Consider the following 24788-nt stretch of genomic DNA (forward strand, 5'->3'; position numbering starts at 1 on the left):
GTTTTTTTATTTCTTTGAAGTGAGCAGAGATGGCATGTAGCTAGTATAATACAGGCTATTCTGTGGCTTTATTTTCACCCTAATTTCCCATTTTCTGTCTCCCTGGACTTTTTACAATTTGTCTACACTGATCTATCTCTCTGGAATAAACTTATTTACTTAGGGGTTTTAAGTATGTCTGGAAAGTATGGCTCCTAGGAATGCAGTATGTATTGTTGCATTTTCCATGCCTTTTACTATAGAAGATAAGTGCTTTTCAGCACAAATAGCCTGGACCCCTCTTCAAAATGAGCTATCAACTCACTATGGATAAAACCAATTTTGTCTGATGCCCAGCTTGCCCCACAAGAAAGTAGGAGACATCTCAGCTGAAAGGTGATGTGCTGAGAAATCTCCTTTCCTAAGGAATACACACCGAGCATTTTAGGGCTTTCAGGAAGCTCTGGAGTTCATCGCCCCAATCCATGCACCCTTTTGCCAAGAGTGCTGTGCATTGAATTAAATTCAACAGCTAATGAAATCTGCTTGGACATTATCTTTGTGGACAGTAACTGTGTTCAAGTCTTCCCTTTCATTAAAAATCTCAAGTGTATGATTTACAGTCAAGTCAGAGACTTAAGTGACTTACCTGCAAAAATTCAAGGACTGGTCATAACTAAAAAAAAAAACAAAAAAACAAAAAAAAACCAGAAGAATTTGGTCATGAGGAATTTTTACGTTTTATTTGAAAACAGAAGGCTGTAAATTAATTACCAAACTATTTACATGGTAGTACTGTGGTTTTCTGGTCCTTCACACCAGGACAAAATGAGTAGGTACATGGCTGAGGATTCTCATTGGAGCAATTATTGTGTTTGGGGTAATGGTCACAGGGAGAGTCCTTGACAGAAGTGGCTTTACTGGTGCTTCTCTTCTCTTTGTGACCTCCCTGAACATAAGTACAGGTAGCTGGGACACAAGAGGCCTCACGCATTAACAGGATTAGCACCACCAAACCATGGACTTCATAAAACTATTCTTATCCCAGAATAAGGGTTTTATTAAGAGCTTTCAGCTTCATTTTCTCCACATGTTTTTGAACCTTCTCTCTGAGCTCGTGGTTTTGGGGTTGAAAATGTCCATCCGGATGCTTGTGCATGTCTCTGCAAGAAATTTAAAAGATCATTTGTATTTATAATAGCCAGGGGAGCTACTTAGGAATGCTGACAAAAACAAAGGAGGAGACACACATAATTTCTCTCTTTTTTATAATGAATACAGGACGTATTCCATTACTCACGGAGAACTAGAAAAGGAGTGAAACTGTAAAAAGAACATTTACTCCTGGCTTGGCTGGTTAGGAAAGTGAACAATCTGATACGTAAACACATACTAGACTGAGTTTTAAATTTTACCTATGAAGGAGTGTATGCTGTAATGGCCAGAACAAGCACAGACAGATGAAAATTGCCTTAAAGATAAATGCTGAAACTGTTGAAGAGGATCAATGTGTGCTCTGTCTTCTAGTGAAACACCACCCCATCGATAACGATGAAGAACCTTCCAGTGACAAAAGAAAGGATTGGGACTTCATTGTTTGCTAATAAATTTTTGTTTCCCTCTTTACAAAGCCAAACAAACAGGGAAGCTTTCAACAAGTAAATATCAATACCCAGAGGGGTTTAATATAGACAAGTATTTTTATTTTTGAATAAAACATCTAAAACTTCAAAAAGAAAGAACATTATGGTTATAAAACTACTTACCCAGGAAAAGCACCATCCAACACTGTATCACTGTGGAGAAAAAGGTCACTCTTGAGTTACACAAGCTATCCCAAACGCCCATGTTCTGACAAGCAAAGTGTCATAAAATGCAAAAAGCGGCACTGAGTCAGGCACATCTGCATTTTTACAGCAAATTGTTTTCAATCAATGCTGTAGTAATCACAATACAGCCATCAGTTTTGTCAGAGAGCTCATAATACACAGCACTGTTTTAAAGTTTAATGGCTGACAGTTGCACAGGATTTGGATGTCAATCAAATAATTTCCCTCTAAAATTAAAGAAAATGAGACATTCAAATCTCTTCATGGCTCTGAAAGTTGCAAGCTATTATGTACATCCTGACATCTAAGCCACATCACGACCACTTTAAAGAGTGGGCAACTGTGGGACAGAAAGATTAATTCACTTGCTCCAAGCCACAAAAGGTGTCTATGAAAACACAGGGTCAGAACGCCACACTTTCTCCTGTGTTGCTCTGCAATCACTTATCGTACCCGTACTGCTTGCTGCTCAAGACCACTGCCCCCAGTGTCCCACTTACCAGCTCATACACTTCCTTGCATCCTTCCTGCAACATCACATACCCCCAAGTTTCACACACTGCATCCACTTTTGCTTCCAGCCCCACTGCTGGGCAGTTCTGAAATGCTGCTCTGAAACCATGGTGGCAATCATCAACCCCATCAAAGACCCATTTGTCCCTCAGACATTTCCCCCTCAAGGTTTCTCTGCTGAGCTGCAAACTCAGGACATTGGCTTGACAACACTGGAGGCAAAAGGCAGAATCTGGCCCTTAAAGTGGCCAGTTTACAACATTTTAGGGAGCAGGTAATTCTGTTTTTATGAATGCATGTTATTTTACATGCTGTGCTGTATGCCTGCTACACAATGTGTGTTGGTGAAGTGTGAAGTTTTGACAGCAGAGCAAATGTGACCCACTCCTAGGAAAAGCCTGAGAAAAAAGCACAATGGTGGGGGAAATTCTGAGGTCTCGTTCCTCCGTCAGCGTTAATAAACACCTAACCAAAAGGGTCACTGAAAAGGAAACAGCACTGGTCCAAAAACATTGAACATCTCTGCAAAGGCAAGAAAACTGCCTCAAGTGTCAGATCATATTGTTAAAACTAAAGTCAGAGACATCCAGGCCAGTGTGTCACATTCACAGCTGCTCCCTGAAGTCCAATCTAGAGATGGCATTTGCAGTGCAAATTTGCTTAAAGTACCAGATCTGCATCCCACTCATGATGGAGCCCCTAAGAGCATGTCAGTATGACTTTACACATAATCCTGAAGGGGATGCTTGTCTTCAGACTCCCTCCCATTCTTCTCCCCTACCTTTCTTCTTTTGCTGATTTCTCTTTGCCTTCTTCTGAGAGTGCCTGCCCAATTTGTGGAAATTCAGCTCTCACCATCTCTGGAGTAAGCACCATTTTGAACTCAGTTTCATCTGTCTCACTGAAAATTAGTAAGATTAAGAACAATCAAGCTTTATCCTTTTAAAAGTATTTTTTAGCTAACAACAAAAAAGTATGTTTTATGCAAGAGGGACTTTTTGCTTTTGCCTTTGAGGATCTCTTGGGACAGGTTTAGACACATCCATACAAATGGTTAAGACATAATCAATCACACTGAATATAAAACAGAGGAGAAACTTACTGGTCAATTATGTTCTCCCTGTCTCTCTCAGGTAAGTCATACAGCAGTGGTGGTACATCTCTTGGAAGCATATCTAAACTGTAAGGATCCCTGTGATGGAAATGGTATTAGTTTAAGATGGAAAGAGAGTAACTGCACTCAAATGCTCATATCTTGAAGCTTCACAGTAGTTGTAGTTACAGTGAAGATGATGTACTTTTAAATATTCCTGGAAAATCTGAGTACACCAGAAACTGCTCTGGGGGAACATGAGCCTGAGAGATGTTGGCTACTGCTGGGTGCAGGTGCCCATACATTAAAGATTTTACTGTTCATACTTCTGCAGGGGAGAGTTTGTACCCCCAGGGTCTTCTGGCACTGAATCAAAAAGCATTCAGGAGAGATGTTATTGAAAGCCCAGGAACTCTCCTTCCAGGTATTTCCTCTAATAATATTGTTCTTAACCCACCCTTCAAGAAGGTCAGTAGGGATTTTCCCCATTGGTTTGGGATTTCTGAGCAGCAATTAATTCCACCTGTAGGCACACTTTTATCTGTGGGACTAGTTACTGGTCAATGTAACTACAGACAGCAGAAACGGGTGCAGGGTAGAGAAACTGTATATTCAAATTCTTTCTTACCTAGGTGTTGTACTTGTCAATGTGGGAGTGTCAGAAAAAGTGGAATACACCACTGGCAAGAATTTTCTCCATTCCATTACTCCACAAATCACTTCCTGAAATGACAAGTGCTACAGCAATCAGACCTCTAACACGTAACACAGTGGGGAGAGAGGCTTGCAGGATGGAACATCTGACTTCTTGGCTCAGAATTGAATCCGGGGAGCTGCAGTCCTGCATATTTAAAAGATGCTTCCTCCACTGCAAGGTCATGAAAATACAACAGACAGTGAAAAGAAGGGAAAAGCAGAGAAATACTCAGGCATAAATAAGAGACATGGATAAAGCCTAACAAGAACAAGTTATTCTGATTCATGTACTGACTATTTAGGTGCACGCATAATTTATGCTTGAAAATATCTTCTATCTAGGATGACTCTTCGTCTTCCTTTTTGATTCCTTGGAGCAAATTCTCAGCAAGAACATACGCAAGCCAGGTACTCATACTATAAACCCAAAAGGCCATACCTTGTGATCCAGAAATTTCTTTTGTGTGATTGGAATACTGGATCCTTTGGGGCATTCCTTGGTAAAGGTATATTTTGGATGAGGACAAAGATGATATTCAATATTTGTTTCAGAATAGGACAAAGGAGGTAAAACTGGAACTAATCCTGGAGTGGGGTTCTAAAAACAAAGAAGAGATTATTTTAAAATATAATTCTGAGTACTGTAAAGAAACAAGTTGATGAAAATCCAATTCTTACAGTTAATGTAGTCTTCCCAGATTCACACTTTTGTCTCATTGTGACTATTCTGTTCAGTGTGAGCCTTTATTTCCAGTCTCTTCCCTTCATCACAGACCCATAATCTGCCTGGCTTATCTACACTCTCTGCTGTCTACAATACAGCAACTTAGGTGTTGTTTCCAAGTTTAGAAGAAAAAACTATTGCCTGTTTACTCTAAAATCCATTGCTGATTCTCCAAACAGGTCAGCATCCAAGAACTGCCCTCACTGTGGTGGAAGTGCGTGAGCATTTTGCCATCTATTTCACTGCACTAGCATCTGCTTCCGAATAAAATCTAATGCTGGGTAGCGTGGAATCAGGCTGTGCCTGGCTCTCACATTGACACGACAGAGGGATGAAAGAGATGCACAGAGGATCTCATCAGTAAGTCCACTGGAGTCCTGGCCACATGCAGTGAGGACAAGTCTATACCATATATGTTAGGCCAAGACCACCAGACTAGCCCACTGGGCTCTGGGCCATTGCAGCTAAGTATTGCTGAAAGATTGAGCCACCCGAGGCAGGCACAGTGCCATGCTGTCTTGGAGATGCTGCCTGTACTCAGGCACAGAGCTTGACTGAGCTGTACAGCTGTCTCTGCCTGCTCAGAAACACCTCAGGGACCTCCAGGCTGTGCTGCACGGTGTGGGAAATGACTTCTGTAGTTGGCACCAAGTAGCACAACCTACATGTCCCTTAAAGTAAAAGAAAATCCTCCCAGGCACATGGTTGTGATTTTTTTAATCTCTGCCTAATAATTTGGAAATGTGGTTTTGGGATGCTATGAGAACTATTGGAAACTGTAAGACATCAGGACACAATTGTGAGCAAAGAGTTTGACTTCACTTTTCTCAGTTTACCTAAGGATCAGGCAGAACTGCAGTCTCCTGGCTTCACAGAAGGAAAAGACCTCACCTGTCCTACCTACCTGGGCAAGAGCATGAGGTTATAGAAGGACTGAGATGCCAAGATCGGGGCTTTTCTTCTAACATTCAAATGGGGAAACAAATGGAGAAGAAGGGAGGGGCCCCACCATGTTCCAGGGAATCCTGGGATCAGTGACCATTTGTGGAGTGTGAGATTGGAAGGTTCTCCAGTTCTGTGCCGTCACTGGCGCCTTTGCCATATCACCCCTCCCCTAAACTCATCAAATTCCACCTCAAAGTGAAATGGTGCCACTCTCAGTGGGATGAGCTCTGTGATTCCTATCTACCAGGTCTTGCACCTTGTATACCAATCTGAGCAAGAGCATTTCCCACCAGTTCCACATCAGGCTTCTGATGAAACAAACACCCTTTCCCCTCCTTTCTTAGGTTTTTTGTGGAAGTCAATTTCTACTTACAAAAATGCGAAGTGGGTTGCTCTCTGTAGGGTAGACTAAAGCTTGGGGAGGAACCAGTTTTAAAAGGCTGATATCCTTTCCTGCTACTTCTGGAGATGGTTTGTGAAAATCCAGGTTAAGCTGCCCCTCAGGAGAAGCAACTACTTGAATCAACTCATCCTTGAAAAACATAGACATCAAAAGTTTTCAGAGTGTAGTAAGCCTTTTGGTATAAAATATTGAGACAAAATTAATCAAATAATTGTAGAAATATAGAGTTGGGAGTGAGTTCAGTGAAGTTTGTCTTTGAGATGACTTGTTACCTGGGCTCCCTGCCTCAGTGGTCGGGAAAGTTTTCGAGGTTTGTAACTTGTGGCTGCATGTTGTGTACAAAATGGCTGATACTTCATAATGCTGAAATGCTGGGGAACCTAAGTACAAAGAAAAAAGGTGTGCTGCAGGAGATGACGATAATCACTTTTGGTTAACTCATAGATGGAATGGCACATTCTGGCTTCATCACAGACACATCACATCTCTCTGGTAAAAGATCACTATTCTGGAACATGGTATGTGACCAAAACTTTGAGAAGCCACACTTCACCAGGACAAGCTGAATGAGTGCATAAAGTAATATTTCCATTCTTGCTTTTCTATTAAAGATCATCATTTAAGAGTTTATTGATCAAATATACTGAACTTAACTTAATGGTGTGGAGAAAAGCTGTGTTAAGTAATATACGTAACATTGATAGATGAACTAATGCGTAATGAACTAATGTGTAATAAGGGGAAAAGATGCTACATGAAAGCTTCTAGACTTGTTACACCACCTGAAAAAAAAAAACAAAGTGGACATTAAGCCAAAATCTGCATTTATTTGAATCTGAGGAAATATTTGTATTTTGATGGGGTACAAAATTTGATCTTTTGCTATTCAAAAATTGTAAAGAAAAGGTTTTAGAAGTCAGGAGAAAAAAAATGTTTCTGTACTCATAAAGTTGAAAAAACGTTACATATTTCAAGAATGAGATATTTGCATTTCCTATGCAGGAATGAAGGAACTAAGCATGCACATCTAGATGCCAAATAAACAGAAGACTTACATTACTTTCTAAAAGGAAGGACACTTTTATAATGTCACTTTCATAAAACCCTAAAATCAAAGGAAAAACTGTGTGGCATGCAGGGCTTGCAGTATCCTCATTCATAGAAGGATTTTCCTGTTTGAGATACAATAATTTCAGCTGAGGTGATTAATCTCCCTGTCTGGAGAAAGGGGACTACTGCTGACTATAAGCTTGTTCCTTTTCGAAACAGGTGAGACTTGTTTTTAATAAAAGCATCCTAATCACACGGCCATATTAAGGTAACATTTCTACTGGGCTGCACAATGGAGTCACTGAATCAGGCAGAAAACATATCTAACTGTACTGGTGAAAGACAGAAACACGATATAGCTGAGGGAGCTGTACTGACTCACCTTCAAGTCATAAAAAGGAAGAATGTGTCTGACTTTCACATCTACAGATCCAACAGGAACTAGGCCAAGAGCATCAGGTGCCTGGAAGAATACAGTATATAAACTCCAGTAATATGGTGGGCATTTTGTTTTGCATTGGCCGCAATCCATCAGCACAGCTACTTGAAAACATATGGAAATAATTATGCAAACATTTTCTTTGATATTTCTCCTGTCTGTTCTTGGACTTTGGTATTTCATTTATTTTTTATTTCCTTTCTTCATCAAAATCATGGATGTTAACTAACTCTGATCATTAATGTATTGCTCAGAGTTTTAGAACGCAATTAAGAGAATGCAAAGATTTCTTTACTGTTTTCAGCGGCACCCTTAGTAAATCTGAAGTCCTGAATTAATTTGTGAGAACCCCAGAACACAAGTCACATTGTGAAATTTTAATAAAGACAGTACCGATCCTGAAGCCAATGTCTTCAACAAAATTCTATCTTGAGTGTTGGCCACCATTTTAGTTACTATACCTACCAAATCACGGTGCAATTCAGGGGAACTGTGAAAGGCGAATTCAAAAGGTAATATACGATCTTCAGATATGCTGGAAGAAAACCCCTTACATTCTTCACTCTTCTCTGGTTTGCTTAAAATCTTGCTTTCTGTCATGAATGGAAAACAAATACTAAGATTAACTAAAATACAATACAATTGAAAATAATAATGATAACAATAATAGCGATAATAATATACAGATATACCAATGAGTGATACACAGCGCAGCTGCTCACCACCTGATGACCAAGGCTCAGCCCCTTCCTGGATAACAGTCCTGGAGCAGAGAGAGTCCCAAAACCACAATCCCAGAAAAGATATGAGAGCCCGAGAGTCCAAGAGCAAGAGAGCTGACTGAGAGATCCAGAGAACTTCCAGGCTGAGCCTCATCATATAGTGGGCATGACATGCATGATATGGAATAGACCATTGACCAATTTAGTCTCAATCCTAAACCTAAGGTCGAATCCTAGGCCAGTAATTGGGGCTGTGTCCCTCCTGGCTTCTCCTGCACCTGCACACACTGGTGAAGCATGAGAAGCTGAAAAGTCCTTGACTATCCTGGCAACAACTATAAACATCAGTATGTTATCTGCCACCTTCTCAGCACAGATCTAAAACATAGCCTCACACTAGCTGCTATGAAGAAAGTTAACTCTGTCTCAGTCAAAATCAGGACATACAAGGCAGCAGGCACAATACCTTGATTAGCAGACAGATCTGATTTCCCTTTTTCTAAAAGGACATTATAGCCTACTCATTCCAGCACAGTCCTCTATCTTGTTCCATTCAGCAAGGCAGAGACAAGTCAGAAAGCCTCTCTTACACTAACTGCCGTTATGCCTTCCACTTGAAGCATCCCAGCAACTCCTGTATACTGAGTAATAAAAGTGCCTACTTGCATAAGCAGGAAAAGACTTGATATGGAAAGGTGTTTCAGCAGTTGTCAAATTGCATGTGTATGAGGGAGTGGGAAATAAGAGACACAAATTCTCTTCTGTCCCCAGTATACCCAACTGTGACTCCCATCCAAGGCCAGTTACCTTCTATGACTGTTAAAGAACAAGAGACTTTTCCAGGCCAGCACTTTCATTTCACTGTAAAGAAAAGCGATTGCTTGAAAGCGCTTGTATGAGAAAATGCTGAGGAGGAAAAACTCAATCCAGTACTGGCCACCTAGCCATGTATTTTGTGGTTCCTACCATCTCATTTCATTGAGTTCAGATATCTGTCTTCATCACATTCAGGTGTCTTTCCCTCTTCCATTCCCCATGCGATCAGCTCCTCTTATGCTATGTCTCTAACCTCTTGGGCTCCACCTGATCTCTTTACCTACCTGTCTGTTTCTCATACAGTCCCATCTACCCCTTAATTGTTCCTCAGGCATATAAGTAGAATCACAGAATGGTTTGGGTTGCCTTTAAAAATCTCCTAGTCCAACCCTCCTGCCAGGGTCAGGGACATCTATCATTAGACCAAGTTGCTCAAAGCCCCATTCAACCTGACCTTGAACACTTCCAATGATGGAGCATCTACAAGTTCTGCCCTATTATTAAGCAGACAAGCTGCAAGGCTCCTAAGAAGTGTTAATCACGTTTCAGTAGGGCCTGTTGCAATAGCACAAGGGGTAATGGTTTTAAACTAAGAGAGGGTAGATTCAGACTAGATATAAGGAAGGAATTTTTTACGATGAGGGTGGTGAAACACTGGAACAGGTTGCCCAGAGAGGGGTAGATGCCCCATCCCTGGAAACATTCAAGGTCAGGTTGGATGGGGCTCTGAGGAACCTGGCCTAGTTGAAGATGTCCCTGCTCACTGCAGGGGGGTTGGACTAGATGAGCTTTAAAGGTCCCTTCCAACCCAAACTATTCTATGATTCTATGATTCTACCCTGTCACACTTCTTTTTTGCTGGCAGACTTCCTTGTAAGACTCTGTCTTTATGTTTATATGTAGTGCACCTGACACACTGCAGTACAACTTGAATTGTCATAACTCATGACCAAAATATCAACTTGTTCTTCTACTCCTTACCAGACACAGAGCCTTCCTCCAAACTTCTGGCTTCTCCGGCTAGCCCATGGAACAGAAGCAGTAAACGATTTAGCCGAATCTGAATCACAATCTGAGAGAATTATTTTAAATTTTAATATTAAGCTGAACACTCTAAGATTTACAGCCACAGAAATATCACACATTAGAACTGTATTTATTCTACAGAGCTCACTCAGACATCTCTGTTTCAGAATTTTTACTATAGTTTTCTGTTCAGGAGGGAGAAAATGGGGAAGGAGAGATGCAAAATGGATCTCAACTCTACAGTGATATTACATGTTACACAATAAAAACAGCTAAAACCCTAATTTCGTCTTACAGGTTAACTAGACTTTTCTTGGCTAGGTCCTAATCCTTCAGCTGCATCTATTGGCACACACAGATTTAACAATGGGCAAACGGTCAGTTGATCAGGGCCATAGGAATACTTGTGTTTCTGTGAATGAGGAAAATAAGTAGTAAAGCGCACTGTGCAATTTGCCTAGCGCCATGTATCACAGGGGAACAATGAAGAGTCACAGGTTTTAATACTGGAAAGGGCCACTCAGCTGCCTCCTCGCCTGTGAAATACAGGAAAGAGCACTTCATTTCAGGACCTCTGTATGGAGCATAATATTGTGACTAGATTGGAGAAGAATATCCAAACTGGATACTAGGAGAGCAGGAAATTTCCATATTGCTTGCTGTATTTAGATTTACTGGTAAAAGAGCAGTGGAGATGCAAGATAATATTCAAACTCAATGAGATAAGTGATTTTACTGATTAGCTTCCAGGTTGCAAGGGGCCTTAGGAGGTCCTAGTCCCAATCTCCTGCTCTAAGCAAGGTCAGTGATGAGATCAGACTAGGCTGCCCAGGGCTTTATCCAGTCTTGGAAAACATCCAAGGATGTAGACTGTACAACCTCTCTGCACACCCTGCTCCAGTGATTGACTGTCCTCATGGTGAAAAAGCCTTTCCTTATACGTGGTCTATACCTCTCTTATTTGAATTTATGCCCATTGTTTCCCATGTTCCCATCAAGCACCACTGCAAAGATTCTGGCTCCATCATCAATCACCGCCTCAGAGGCATTGGAGGGTGTTGCTCTCTCCCTGCACTTTCCCTCTCCAGGCTGAGTAAGTGACTCCTCACAGTCTCCTCACAGAGCTGGTGCTCCAAATCCCGACCATATTCATGGTTCTACACTGAACTCACTCCAGCTTACTGATGTCTTTCTCGTCCTAGGGGCCCAAAACTGGGCACAGTATTCTATATGCATTTTGAAATCTTCTCTTTTTTTGTGCAAAAGTATTTTTTACATTTAAAAAATGTAAATCCATCTGCATTTTTTTAGTATTGATTGCAACACTAAGCAGCACCAAAGCACCAGCTGAAGCACCAGTTAGATACAAAACTTGCTCAGATCTTTATTTCCTGATGAAGCAGGGACATATTTATCAATCTATCAAATCCCTGGCTAGCTGTGAAGACTCCTTACACGATAGTTTGCATGTTCTTTTGTGCTATTTCCAAGGCATCATGCCATCACACTGCATTCTGCTTGTTCGTGTTACCTTACCTTGTATGCTGCTTGTTGGAACTTCCTCAACGTCCTGTTTCTGTTGTCCCAATGGTCATTGCGGAGCAAGTCGAATGTGGGACGCACACTTGTATGCTGCATGATATTTTTTTAAAAAAGAAACAGAAAAGAAAAAGGACACCCCTTTTACAACCAGTCAAAGGAGGAATCTCCTCCAGTCCAAGCCATTCCTTGGCCTGAATCCATATGTTATTGCTAAACACTGAAATTAAGTCAAGTGAAAACATTTGCAGTATTGGCATTTAACCAGAAGCCTTGACTACAGGGCTTAGTGGGAGGTAATCATCAAATATTTCCAGATGCAATATGGGGAATGCAGAGATAATGTAGCATGGTATGCATCCACACATAAATGATGACTCCATACTACAGCTTAAGTGCAATACATGGGCAATCAGACAGTGGAGAGAATGACCAGGTCTCTACGCAGTACACACTGCAGTTTGCACAGTTTGGAAGAGCTGCAAGGGCTCAAACCAGGGGCGCAGCAAAACCAATATCCTGTCTCTAGTAATGGCTGATAGCACATACCCACAGAAGGGTGAAAGACCAGGGTAAACTTAGAGTGATAATTCCCCAAAATAACCTCCCCACATTTAGTGATCTCTGGCTCTGGACATACTTGAGGCAGAGATTATGTCTCTATATTTAATCCCTTAAATTGTCAGAATACTCTTTGAACACAAGTAAATCTCTTTCTTGATGCATTAATCTCCTCTCCAGTTTTAAATTGATGTGACAGAAGAATGTGGCACTAGAAGAGACTCCAGCAGCCTCAGAGTACAGCACTTCTCAACAGGAGAGCAACCACTCAACCAGCATTTAGATTAGGAAGGTCCTCAGAACACCAGCTTCACACAACCTGATGCCATGCCGCACTAAACAATTTTCAGCACTTTGAAAAAGGTGTAAGAGAATAGTAAAAGACCAACTCCCACAGTTACTATGTTCCTCAAGAACGCACCAGTTTGTGTTGCTAACATTCCAAGTTCCTTCAGTAGCAGGATATCTACTAAAAAAAGCTCCCAATAATCCTAGGAAATGGATCTTGGGAGGTACCTCACACTAGAGAGGAGGACCAAAAAAGCACAGTACCAGAAAGGTTCCTGTCAATCTGACCTGCAGGTAAAGGTTGCAAATCTTGTGATATGCTTAACCTTACGTTTAGGCATGAGAAAGCTACTCCTGAGAGAACTTTCAGAAACAAGCAATATGAATCTCAGGTTAGGCCTGCAGATTTCCACTTGTCTCTCATAGGAGATCAGAACACCTGAAGATGAGTTGTCCATGTAGCACAGTGCTTGCCCTACTGTACTAAAATTAAAATGGGAAAGAAGACGCTGACACAGAAATAGGAATATCAGGAGGAAAAGTATTTAGTGCTAAATATCTATGGCTGTTTGATAGCTTAGTAGGTGATAATAACATACAGCAGGCAATAATAACATATAAACAAACCTGGTCCACAGGCCGGATAACACGTCTGAAAGAAACTTCTACTTTGTTCCTTTGAAACTCCTGTTCTGTGATAGGATCTCCTCTTTGCATCTAATTTGTCACCAGGAAGAACAATCACATTAGTACAAAGCATCCAGTGAATTCTTTCCTCCCTTACAATTAGTGGAACTCACATTCTGGAGGTGCTTGACAAAACACAGACTTCATTACCTTCTAGGGAGTGATTACTGAAACCCTTGAGCAAGTCAAACAAAGTAAAATAATGTCTTTTTTGGTCTGAGTTTCAATCAGGTGCCTGCCCTAATGAAACACAGTTAGAAAGCACAGACAGTAACAGCCAGAGTTACAGAACCAACACGGTCAGTTAGCACCCAAACAGATCTCCCCAGATGACAGCACTACAGACATTTCCCACAGTTCTCCCATGTTCTGTGAACATCTCTGTCACGGGTTTCAATGGTGCCAACTCTTTAATCTGTTCACGTGTGAAACAGTTTACTACTGATACCACTTCACTTCTCTGAGACCCTGTCAAAGTGTTCAGGCATGCTGGATGAATACCAGTGCTTCTTTTCACTGTGCCTCTTCCATCCCAATCCTATTTACCTATTGTTTCATTTCCAGGATACCGTTATGTCTTAAACAAAGACCTTGGGGATATTTTGCAGAGTGAAATTCCCATGATTTTCATGGACTGAGGTTTTAGCTAGGACAATGGAAGACAGACCAGTCTCCAGGATGGTCACTCCCAGCCTGTATAGCATAGTGGCCACTTGAGCAAATGATGGAGGGATAATAAACACTCTGTGAGGTCTAATGACACTCAAGGTGAAAAAACTGATGCCACAAACAAAAATACGCCTCTGTCAGAAAGTCACAGGGGCAAGTGTGAAACCAGACAGAGATCTCCACAGTCCCTATGGTCAACAGGTAAATAAATAAATGTTTCTAAACAAAGTTAACATACATCTAATTCAGTGATACAACAATCTCACATTTTAGATCCTCTGTTTACTCATTTCCTTTGTTGGTATTAAATATAATGTTTGAATGAATTCACAGTGCCTAATTCAGTGTACAAATTAAGCCTTTACCCTATCTATAAATAATTTTACTTCCACAAACAGCTCCTTGGAAGTCAGTGGGATGTCAGAAGCTACTTGAATATCCAGAAGGCAGGATAAGAGGGACAAGCCCCATCTGTCCCTGAGGGCTGTACCACATGGGGAAAAATATTTCCTGCCACCAACTATTGCTGCTGCCACCTCTGTGGAAGGTGATCCACAGTCTGGGGTGACTGGAAGAAACCAAAGAGAGGGTGAAGGTATAGAAAAACAACTTGATGAACTGTCTCCCCATGGCTCTGCATAACAGTACTGACTGGGTTTAGCCTTTTGATTGTGAACCATCCAGTACATCAGCTCTTCAGAGAGGTACAATATAAACAGAAGGTTGGATGCAGCCACGGCGCTGACTGGACTATGCTCAGTGTTGCACTGTGATGTGGCTGGGTGCAAATCTGTTAAGTTGGGCAAGTATCTAGTTATATTTCCATTAATAATTTATCCTTCTCTCTGTTTACGTCCAAGAGGAAACCACCTCAGAAACAGTGACACACAGGCATAATAAAGATATAACTGCAGGAAGAAGTACCATTAGTACAGGTTTGCATTGATGCATGAAGAAAAACTGAAGATGTAGAGAGCTTGCTACGATCCACTAGTGCACTGCATAAACTGAAAGTATAAGTTTGATTTTAAATTTACAGAAAAACCAGCAAAGACTAACCTTGTATTGCTCTTCTTCCCTCTGTCGGTTTTCAATAATCTCTTTTTTAAATTCCACAGAGATTGGATCTTTGCCTTTACAAACTTGACTGCATTCACAGTGAAGGCAAGAAAAATGCATTACTTAATGCACAATTTGCTTTATTTAAAGGTTAACAGCCTGATTCTCCTCTTCCTAAGGTGCCTAGGGGGTCCATAACATTCAGTATAAGAGCAGATCTGTGGATTGCAAATAAAACCACGGTGTGCTTACGCACATGACTATTGTGTTTTGCTTTACACTGTTTGATGTGCACGTGCAATTCTGTTCACTCCATCATACACTTTAGCCTTGATTTATTGACACCCCTGACAAAAGCTTCCTTTGCCCTTAAGGGCAAAAGATACAATGCATGAGATCAAAGTTAAGTGAGCAAGGTTTTCAGCAGGTTTCTTTCTGAATGCAACTATAACACAATCAAAGACCTCACTGTGTACTACTAGGGATTACTACTGAGACTGCTCTTAGGCAGAAGAGAAAAAAATGAAAGTAAAATAACAGTAACTTAGCTGTAAAACAAACCTACTAGAATATGAAATGGTAGCATTACACACTAGTGGACATAGCATGCATCATCCATAGAGGCCTTAGTTAAGCAAAGCCTAATGTTGTTAATATGGTTAAGTAACGCTCACCACTTCAGATGATTTGCTTCCTCTTCCTGAATATTTTGTTTGACTTTTAGTTGAAATATGGCTTCCTTCATCTGTCTTGTTTTTATCCCTTCATTGCCTTGGCAAAGGACTGCAGGAATATCAGAAAGCAATATCACACTTCAAACTAGATTGAATTTTTAATTGTGAAATCCAGCCATTATGATAACTGAACTAATTAATACATAAAGCCAAGGTGAGTTTTCCTACAGAAACTGTAACCACATCACCTCAGCAATTCTGAAGCTCAGTTCATCAGAAACATACAAATAATTATAAGACCAAGTCTATGCTGCTTAATTATATTACCTTCTTTCAAGTCCTTAATCTTCAATTTGCCTGGTTCCTGATTCAAAACAGTAGCTACAGCATGTGGATTTGACAAGTCTGTGGGGAATCTGAGGTTCTGGTATTCAACTTCCTATAAGATATAAATTAATAGGAAAAAACAAAAACAAGGATTTTCAGCCCAGAAAAGTAGTTTTAATTATTATCTCTTCATACCTTTACTTTTTGAATAGGCCTGGATCGTGGCTGGCTGAATTGTTCTCTTCTCCACACCACGTATTTTCTTGCAGACGCAGCCTTTTTCTCTGGACGACTTTGTTGTTTTTCAAATTGCTGTTTTCTAGGTGTCAGAAGGACAGATATTGCTCTTATAAGTACTCTGTAAAAGGCATATAAGACTAGTACAATCATTTACATCCCCTGTAGACATACAAGGAAATTGGAAGCTTCTCTCGCAAATTACAACTGGAACCAAACTTTCTAATCTTGCCAACTTCACAGTTCACAAAAAAATTAGGTACATCCCAACAAGCCTTATTGCTCAAAACCCCCTGTATCTTACAAGGCTCAGCAACAAGATTATAACATAGAGCAGGCATGAAAGAAGCTGAGAATGCTGAACACTTCTTTAAGGATATGTAACTTCTTATAATTTTTACTTTGGTGAAGTTCCACTTCATACAGATTAAGAGCATTCTGAGCAAATTATGTAAGAGAGCACATACATGTACTAACACTCAAATGATATTATTGCATTTTAAGTCTCCATTGATACAAATGCTTGAAATTATTACAGCAAAATGGCATGAAATCCTATTACACAGGTATTTTTTAGAACTGGGCAAAAATACTCAAAGATCAGACAGCCACACATACTTTAGACCCAGATGTGGTGTTGATGTTCCTGTGAATACACATACATAGGGTTTTGAGTGAAACTCTGAAATCCGTAACTGCATTGTCATTCGTGCTGTTCCATACTCAAGTGGGGAATATTTCACAGTTACTTCCACTTTCCCATTGCCTGGAATGATTCCTGTAATTAGACAAGAAAAAAAAATATCTAACATGAGCCCACTTAAGCATGATCCTGGACTACTTTTTTTTAAAAACAATGTTAATGTTTGAATCGATGGCAGTGGGCCTGGAAAATATTTAAGATCTCAAAGTGTCTTTCAAGAACTATCCATTGCCAAATAATGGGAGATATTTTGCAACAGCAGAGAGACTTGACAATAATAGTATTTCCTACTGTTGTCAAAATGATTGCCTGTTTATATGCAGAATTTCTTCACTTGCATCTGCCAGTCTTAAGTCTCTCGCACTTCCTGCTTTCATTATAAACATATTCCTCTGTGTTCTCCCAAGTTGGGGGAATCATCCGGATTTGATTCATTACCTATCTCTACTTGGTCTTATTTCCTTATTACCTATTCCATTATTTTCTCAACCACTTAACCACCCTAAACATTCAGTGTAATCCCAGTATACAGGTCCTGATGCTCCTCAGCATTTCTGCAACAAGGAGTTTATTCAGCTGATCAGAAACAATAATTTATCATCTCTGTAAAGTGACCATTGTCTGTTTTTCTGCATCCTGCACAATTTTTAAACACCAGTTAGTTTTTTTTTTTCTGTGTGTGAAATTTGTTAGAGTATTTCATCATTACTGATCTCACAGCACAATGGCTTGAGTAGGAACTGAAACTTCTTAGTGCTTTTCAGCACCTCAGTTTCTAGCTACCAAAGTTTGTGACTTTTACTGGGTTGATGTTTATTCTGGGATATTTTTGTTCCCCTTTCTCCCAATAACTAAGCCAACTTAGAAAGCATTAATTACTTCCAGCCACTTTGTCTATGACGGTGCAAAAACCCAAAAACTTCCTGAGGAATTTTACAAATTCTCCCTAGTTTTACTCAATTGCAATAATGTTCCTCTCCTCCCTTGATATATCAAAACTTCTTTAAGCACAAAGAAAGAAAGAATATTAGCCTGAAAGAATGACCCAACACAAAGCAGCAGCAAAGTTCATCTTTGTGAACTACACATCTGATAGAATCCAACTACTACCTCTGAAGTATGAAAATCCATCTGACAAGACAGGGCAAATTCATAATATTATACATACAGGAATAACAGCAACTTTTATTGAAGTGCATAAATAATCAAAGCTTAAATTCCAGCATCACAAAGGGCACTAAGCACCAATTTTTTTCAGGTTTTTATTTACCCAGAACTTTATGTATTTTCCTGGAACTGACCAGACTGCCTAAGTGAATTCTGCAGCCAGGTCTCATTCACTTACACGTTTTTGTCAGAACCCCATGGCACTTACATGCTTCTGCTGGCACATGGCAAATGTAACAATGATAGGAACTGACCTGCAAATACTTACGTCTGCCTCAAGACAGAGCCCTCTCCAGGACTAGGCATGAAAATAGCATGAGCATACTGTAGCCAAAAGTCCCCGCCTCTTGTGGAGCCCGTACACAGAGGTCTAGACTGAATCTAATATGTACTGCCGTCCCATGAAACACCTGCAGCGGTGTGCTCTGTGCCCATCACTGTAACAGCTTCTGAAGCAACAGACATAATTCTACCAAATTCTTCCAAACCGCTAGGGAAAAACAGGTATTGTGATATGTTTGATAGAGGAGAGGTCACCTTTTATTTACTCTGTGCCCCCAGTCAAGTAACATGATGCATACCTATTCCACAAAGGCAGATATCTGTTCTTTTAATTGTGCAGGAGACAGACAGCCCTTGGGGAAAGGTGTGGTAAAGAGGTGAATGCTGGTCTTCCTGTCTCTCTCCTTTCCAAAGGCCATAGTGGCAAAGACAGCTGACAAAGGCCAGACGGACTGTTTGGGACATCCCATATTTTGCCAAAGGTCTGTAGCTGGGCATTGACAAAATAAATCTACCAGTCACAGAGGGCTATTTGCCATGAGGCTGCATATGACTAATATTTATAAGCCTGCATTTACCTGAAAACACTCTGAGGCAAAGGCTTTTTCTGTACAACACTGAATACACTGTCACAAGTAACTACACTTAATAAAGATGGATTTAACATTTAACATTTAGAATTTTAAATAAGTTCAATCTACCAGATGTTGGCTGGACAGTGAAGGCTCTGTGAGGCTGGAGAAAATCAATGTGGAATTCAAAATCTATTGGACAGCTGCACTGCAATGGGATAACATACTCCTTACTGAAAAGAGAGAAGGGAAGAAATAAATTAATGAAACTAGAGTTGATCATCAATTACAACCTGGAAAATTACATTATACACAACATGCACTGAATTGATTTGTGTTCAGAGGGATTGGTTACTTGTTAATGTGAAAACAGTAATTCCTTGTTATTCCAAAACAGCAAAATACTTCAGATCCTTCACTCAGTGAGGAAATGAGAGCTGAAGCTGGATTTGAATGCTGGATATTTTACGTCTTGACTTACTTTCTCCTACCCATAGAGAATCTGATTAAACAAAAATTTATAAAATTTACTTTTTAGAAGTCATGTATTTGTATCCTCAAATTCTTACAAACTGCAATATCTAGCAAGTACAAACAATCCAAACTGGAGCAACAGTAAGTACAGAACCAGAAATCAGCCTTCAGCCTTCTCCCATGGCCTTCCTTGTGGAAGATGATGAGAAAAGACTGTGCAGGCTTCAAAAGCATTGAAAACTCCAACACATCAGAATGATTAGAACTTTAACCACCACAAATATAATGATGTTGTGGCCTGATTTTCATAAAAGCCCGTTATGTCTCCCGCTGGATGTGTGAGGGGTATTAGCACAGACCTTTTCAAGCTGTCTTGCTTTTGTATGCAATTATTTTCATGTGTCAAATTGAAACACAAAAGCATTGGTATAACACTACCCATCATCCTACAAATCAAGACCAATTTACCCAGGCTTATTTCTGGTTTGTGTAAACTGTCTGACTGAAATCCTGTCCTGCTGATTAGCAAAGAATGCATGTTATACACAGTGTTCCTTTGGAAAGCACATTTTGAAATGCCTAAGGAAATAAACAACAACCGCAAAGTCCTTTTTATTCTGCTTTAATATGACCTGTTCATGAAGCAGATGTAACAGCTGGCTAGGGAGGCAATTTGCTTTAAGGTATCGTGCAGCTTCTACAGTAACCCAAGTGCCTTAGAAACAATACAGTAACGCCGTCTGTTGCCTTAGGGACCTTCTATACCTAAGGAGAAAGTTGAGTTGTAGAATATAAGTATTATCTTACACTTAAAGAAGTAAAAGGAAGTTTTTCCATTGACCTCAGTGGGCTATGGATTGAGTCCATAGTCCCTTAGGTTCTGTACAGTACCAAGTATCGCAGAGAGCTTCCATTTTTAGGAAAGTTTTTAATAGCCTAATGAGGAAAAATACCGGTAAAAATTAAGGTTTGAAACCATCAGTTTTCTCTTCAGGAACTCTTACAAATTCCCTCAGGGATGTCTTTGAGCATCCCTGTTGTGTTGAAAATTTTACCCATTATTTAAAATTGAATTTTGCACTCTGTCTAACCTCTTCTCTGTATATTCTGAGAGTATGAAAATACTGTATACTTCAGCAGTTGTTATAAAAACAGAGCCAATAAACAGAATCACATCATGCCTAGAGGCACCCAGCAAGTCAGGAGTTATGTTCAGTCCTATGAGAAGGCTGTAACCTCACTTCTGACAGATTCACTAGAGTTTAACAGATTAAGAGGGATTAGAAAAACAAATAAACAAAAAGTTACAAATGTTGATCTTACAATGCTGGGCTCATTTTTTACTGCAGAATTTTGCATTTTCCTTGTATGTGCCTTGCCTATTCATATCTGTGCCTCGGTAAAATTCATGAGTTACTTCCAGCTCACAGGCTAAGACAAAACCTAGCTGCTAAGGCCTTCAGTTCCTAGAATTCACTCAAATCTTTACAGTAACACAAATCACCATAATTACAAGTAATATAGTCAATATACTACAGAACTAGACCGTAACCAACAGGATCTCCCTTCTCTTTTTCCTCTTCCCAGTTCCTATTAACAACTATTACGTATTGCTTCTTGAGAACAGACAGTGTTATCTGTGCAACAGACAGAGTAAGAGGAAGCCTATGCCATTTAGAGCTCCACATCAGAAGATCACTTTAAATATTTTTAAATAGAAGAAACAAGCCTAATGACTTATCAGTATCTTCCAACAAGAACCATTCTGTGATTCCATGATTCTGTGATCTGGACTGAGGTTAGCTATTTGCTGTCACTTACACCTACCTTCATTTCCAGAACCCTTCATCTTGAAAGGAAGATCCATTCACTTAGGAATTATTAATTCTAAAAAGACATAGCACTTGGCAGTGTACAGATTACAAACAGCAGCCATATTGCTTCACCATACGATGAATGAAGTGAGTCAGCACCAATTCAGACTAACTGAAACCCCAGTTCCATCTATGTATATGTTTAGTTTGCACAACATTTATTTTCCTATGAATGTGCACTTGAAACAGTTCATATACAGATTTATTTAGCAGTCCAGATGGTAGCTGACTTCCTTAAAACTTCCAACTTGTTAAGTTGCACAAATAGAGAAAAATGAGATTTTTCAGATTTTGTGCATGTCTCACAAAATGTAGACAAATGTCTGTCCTTAACCCACCTCTTACCAACTGATACATCAGACAGATTTATAAATGATGGAAATTCTACAACATTCACAGCAGGGTAAGCATGCAGAGGAATGGCTAATGTATCTTCTCCCTGCAAAAAAAAAGGGGGGGGTAAATGTTTATTTCTTATAATAAATAAGTGTTATGGAAAGAAAAAGTTTATGTAGCATTTCGCCAGCAAGTGGGCATAAAACATCTTCAAGATCATCACTGTGTCGTACCTTAGGATATTGATATTCTACCTGCTTTCAGTATCCATCTGTCTTTCTGTACTTTCAGCAACTATCTAAAGCTCCTCCAAGCCTACTCAGCTAAGACATTACATCAGTGTGGCACAAAGACTGATCTACTGGCAAAGAATATCAGAATAAAGACGATATTCTACCCACAGCTCTGGGATGTTTACAGAGATAAAAATTTTAAATGCTTAAAATGAAATACTGCAATCCAGACTTACTGTGAATAAACCCATGCAGCTCTAGGAGATTAACTGTACCTTTACTGTATCATTATCATAATGTCCCAATAGTTGTTTCATTCCATTACAACTTTAAATATATTTTATAATAAATCCTCACCTGGCAGTGTATTCGGACGCAGTCATAGTAATACCGCCACTCATCAGGACAAAAATCAACAGTAACTACATATGACAAGCCTGGGACAAGTCGGTGCTAGAAAATGACCCAGAATAAGACAGAAGGCATGTAAAAGCCACTTATATGACACAAAACCAGTGTTGCATGCAAGGAGCAGGGTGAAGGCTTTCTGACACTTACTGTTTTGTTGTATTTGATCTGAAAATACTTTGTCTGGGGTGGTATTATGTGAAGGTTTATTACATCAACAGAAATATTTATCAGCTTCTGTAAAACAAAAGAAAACCAAAACTGCACAAAACATCAATTCAGAATGCCCACTGTACTTCTTGTGAGAGTATCCATAGCAAGCCCTATTAAACAAGGAAGTAATAATTTTTCCTTTTGCAGAAATAATTCTGAATATGCTCTGAATTTAAAAGAAAATTATGTAAACCTTTCATCCTGCATTTTTATTCTTTGGAACCAAATCACAATTCCTTATCTAGGAATAACAGTTAGTCTTGCTAAAGAAGATGCTACTATTGAATCAAATTCTGGTCCTGTTTTGCTTACGTGCAAAAGGAATAAAAAATGAAACAACCTATTGACTTTGCTTTTACAGAGGTTTGAAATGATGTAATATTCCATGGTTTTTCTTTGGATCACAAAGCAACAAACCTTCAGATGGTGGCAGTTCAGCCTGTAAAGCCTCCTGCATCTCATTTACTTTCATTATGTTTGGAGAAGCTAGTGCACCATAATCACCCAACCTCTGCCTCAACACACCTACCACATGAATAAAGAGGGCAGACAAAGGGAAAGCAGAAAGAAGAAAAGCAAATACCTAAACTATTCACAAGGAAAGGTGATCAAACCTATGCACTGACTTTTTTTCCTTACATTAAATTGCTCCTGGCAGAAGGCTGCAAGTGCTTTCAAAATTTTCCCACCAGTGAACGTTTGCAGGCACAGTGAGGGTCCAAGTACAATTTGTAAACAGTCTCTTATAGAGTTAAAGCATGAATCCTTAATTTATGATGTGCAAGTCACATATCACTAACACTGCTCGCAGATGTGGGAAACAGACTGTAAAGGACAGTGATGTACACAGCATGGTGCTTGTCTGTTTTGTTACCACAGAGCCACTGATTTTAAGTGCTGCTTTTCAGAGCACTCCATAGAGCAAAAGGCCTCATGACCACAAGCAGTCTACTCAGCTTCTGTTATCCTTTTATGAGCCCCAAGAGGATCCCTGCTCCAACACTTACCAGCATCTGTTGGTGATGTTTTCCAACTTCATACCCTCCATAGTGTAACACAGCCGGCTCAGCCTGTACAACCTTGCTTCTCCGAAGTTCAGAAAAAATCTCTACAGATAGATAACAAAACAGGGAGAAAAGGACACCAGGTGAAACACACATGATGAGTGTTACTTACATTGATTAAGTGTATTTACGTGAGACAGAGATTACTTCTCCTGTTAAGCAGGCATTACTCTTTAAATGGAAAGTTAAGGTAGCATTTACTACACCAGCAGAGCCATGATCCTGTTGCCTTGGCATCTCTTGGCATCAACAAGCCAGCCCAAAACTTCAGGGTCAGTCATGATCAGTACAGCCACTATTTCTTTCCTGACCAACTCTCCTGTGATTTGGGCTCACGAGAAGATGCAATTTAAGAGACAGGATGGGAGTTTTGCCTGTGAATTGGGGGGAGGGGGGGAAAGAAGTGCCTCCTAGGATTGCTCCAAGGTTGGGGAACAGTCAGAGAGCAAAAACTTACTTGATTCCAGCAGGTGATGGGGGACAGCAGGTCTTTTCTTAGGTTCCTCCACTAGGCCACCCAGAAGGACACTGGGTATTTTCTTCAAGGATTTTTCAGCGATTGTGATTTCTGTGGTGGCTGATTGAACTACATCCATGTTAGGACAGAAATGGAATCTGAATGGTACTAAAATTCCTCAGCATCTGGGGTCAAATCAAAATAACATAATGATCAAAATGTCTTCCCTCGCACTGTGACCTGCAACATCTGTTGTCTTAAACTGCCTAAAAATATTTAGGAGAGGGAGTTACTTTTTTTTCCTACTGAAGTAGATTACTTCGTGTGTGCTGAGTACAAGGACAGAGTGATTCCAGGAAACCTTGCTCCCACCACAACCACTTTGGGCATGTTCATCTGTTCTAAGACTTACTGGGGACATTTGTCTTTCACGACTGTGTAAAACATCTCTCTCTTCCTTCACATCCCCCAGCACAGAGAAGGAGAGAAGGTTCTTCTGACAATTCCACTACCCAAACTGATTTCTGTAGCGATGTCCTTCCAATCTCTTCTAAGTGTTTGTGTTGTTAACTTGCAGATTCATTTCTAATTTTTAAATATTAATATGAGGGATAAGAAAATTGGCATTTGAATCTTTTGTTTGGATAGCATCATCTGGGTTATTTGTTTAGTGAAGATAACTGTATTATAGATTCTGTGTTAAGTAAGCACAGTTATCAGAACATAAAA

General features: G+C 39.9%; 1 protein-coding gene across 1 annotated transcript; it reads right to left on the bottom strand.

Moving 5' to 3' along the window:
• Positions 1–1018: 1018 nt before the first annotated feature.
• On the bottom strand, positions 1019–24198 carry CFAP221 (cilia and flagella associated protein 221). The gene is made up of 23 exons (XM_010085481.1): positions 24060–24198; positions 23546–23646; positions 22476–22562; positions 22275–22370; positions 21687–21787; positions 19130–19233; positions 16895–17054; positions 16241–16358; positions 16040–16151; positions 15716–15821; positions 15039–15126; positions 13251–13340; positions 11772–11867; positions 10191–10281; positions 8137–8264; positions 7615–7695; positions 6455–6562; positions 6153–6311; positions 4550–4708; positions 4043–4137; positions 3424–3513; positions 3103–3222; positions 1019–1142 (listed from the first exon to the last, which is right to left on the bottom strand). The coding sequence occupies exons 1-23, from the start codon at positions 24196–24198 to the stop codon at positions 1019–1021; spliced, it is 2553 nt and encodes an 850-aa protein (XP_010083783.1).
• Positions 24199–24788: the final 590 nt, after the last annotated feature.

Source organism: Pterocles gutturalis, unplaced genomic scaffold, assembly GCF_000699245.1.
Source record: "Pterocles gutturalis isolate BGI_N339 unplaced genomic scaffold, ASM69924v1 scaffold8145, whole genome shotgun sequence".
In the NCBI taxonomy this organism is placed as follows: Eukaryota; Metazoa; Chordata; class Aves; order Pterocliformes; family Pteroclidae; genus Pterocles; species Pterocles gutturalis.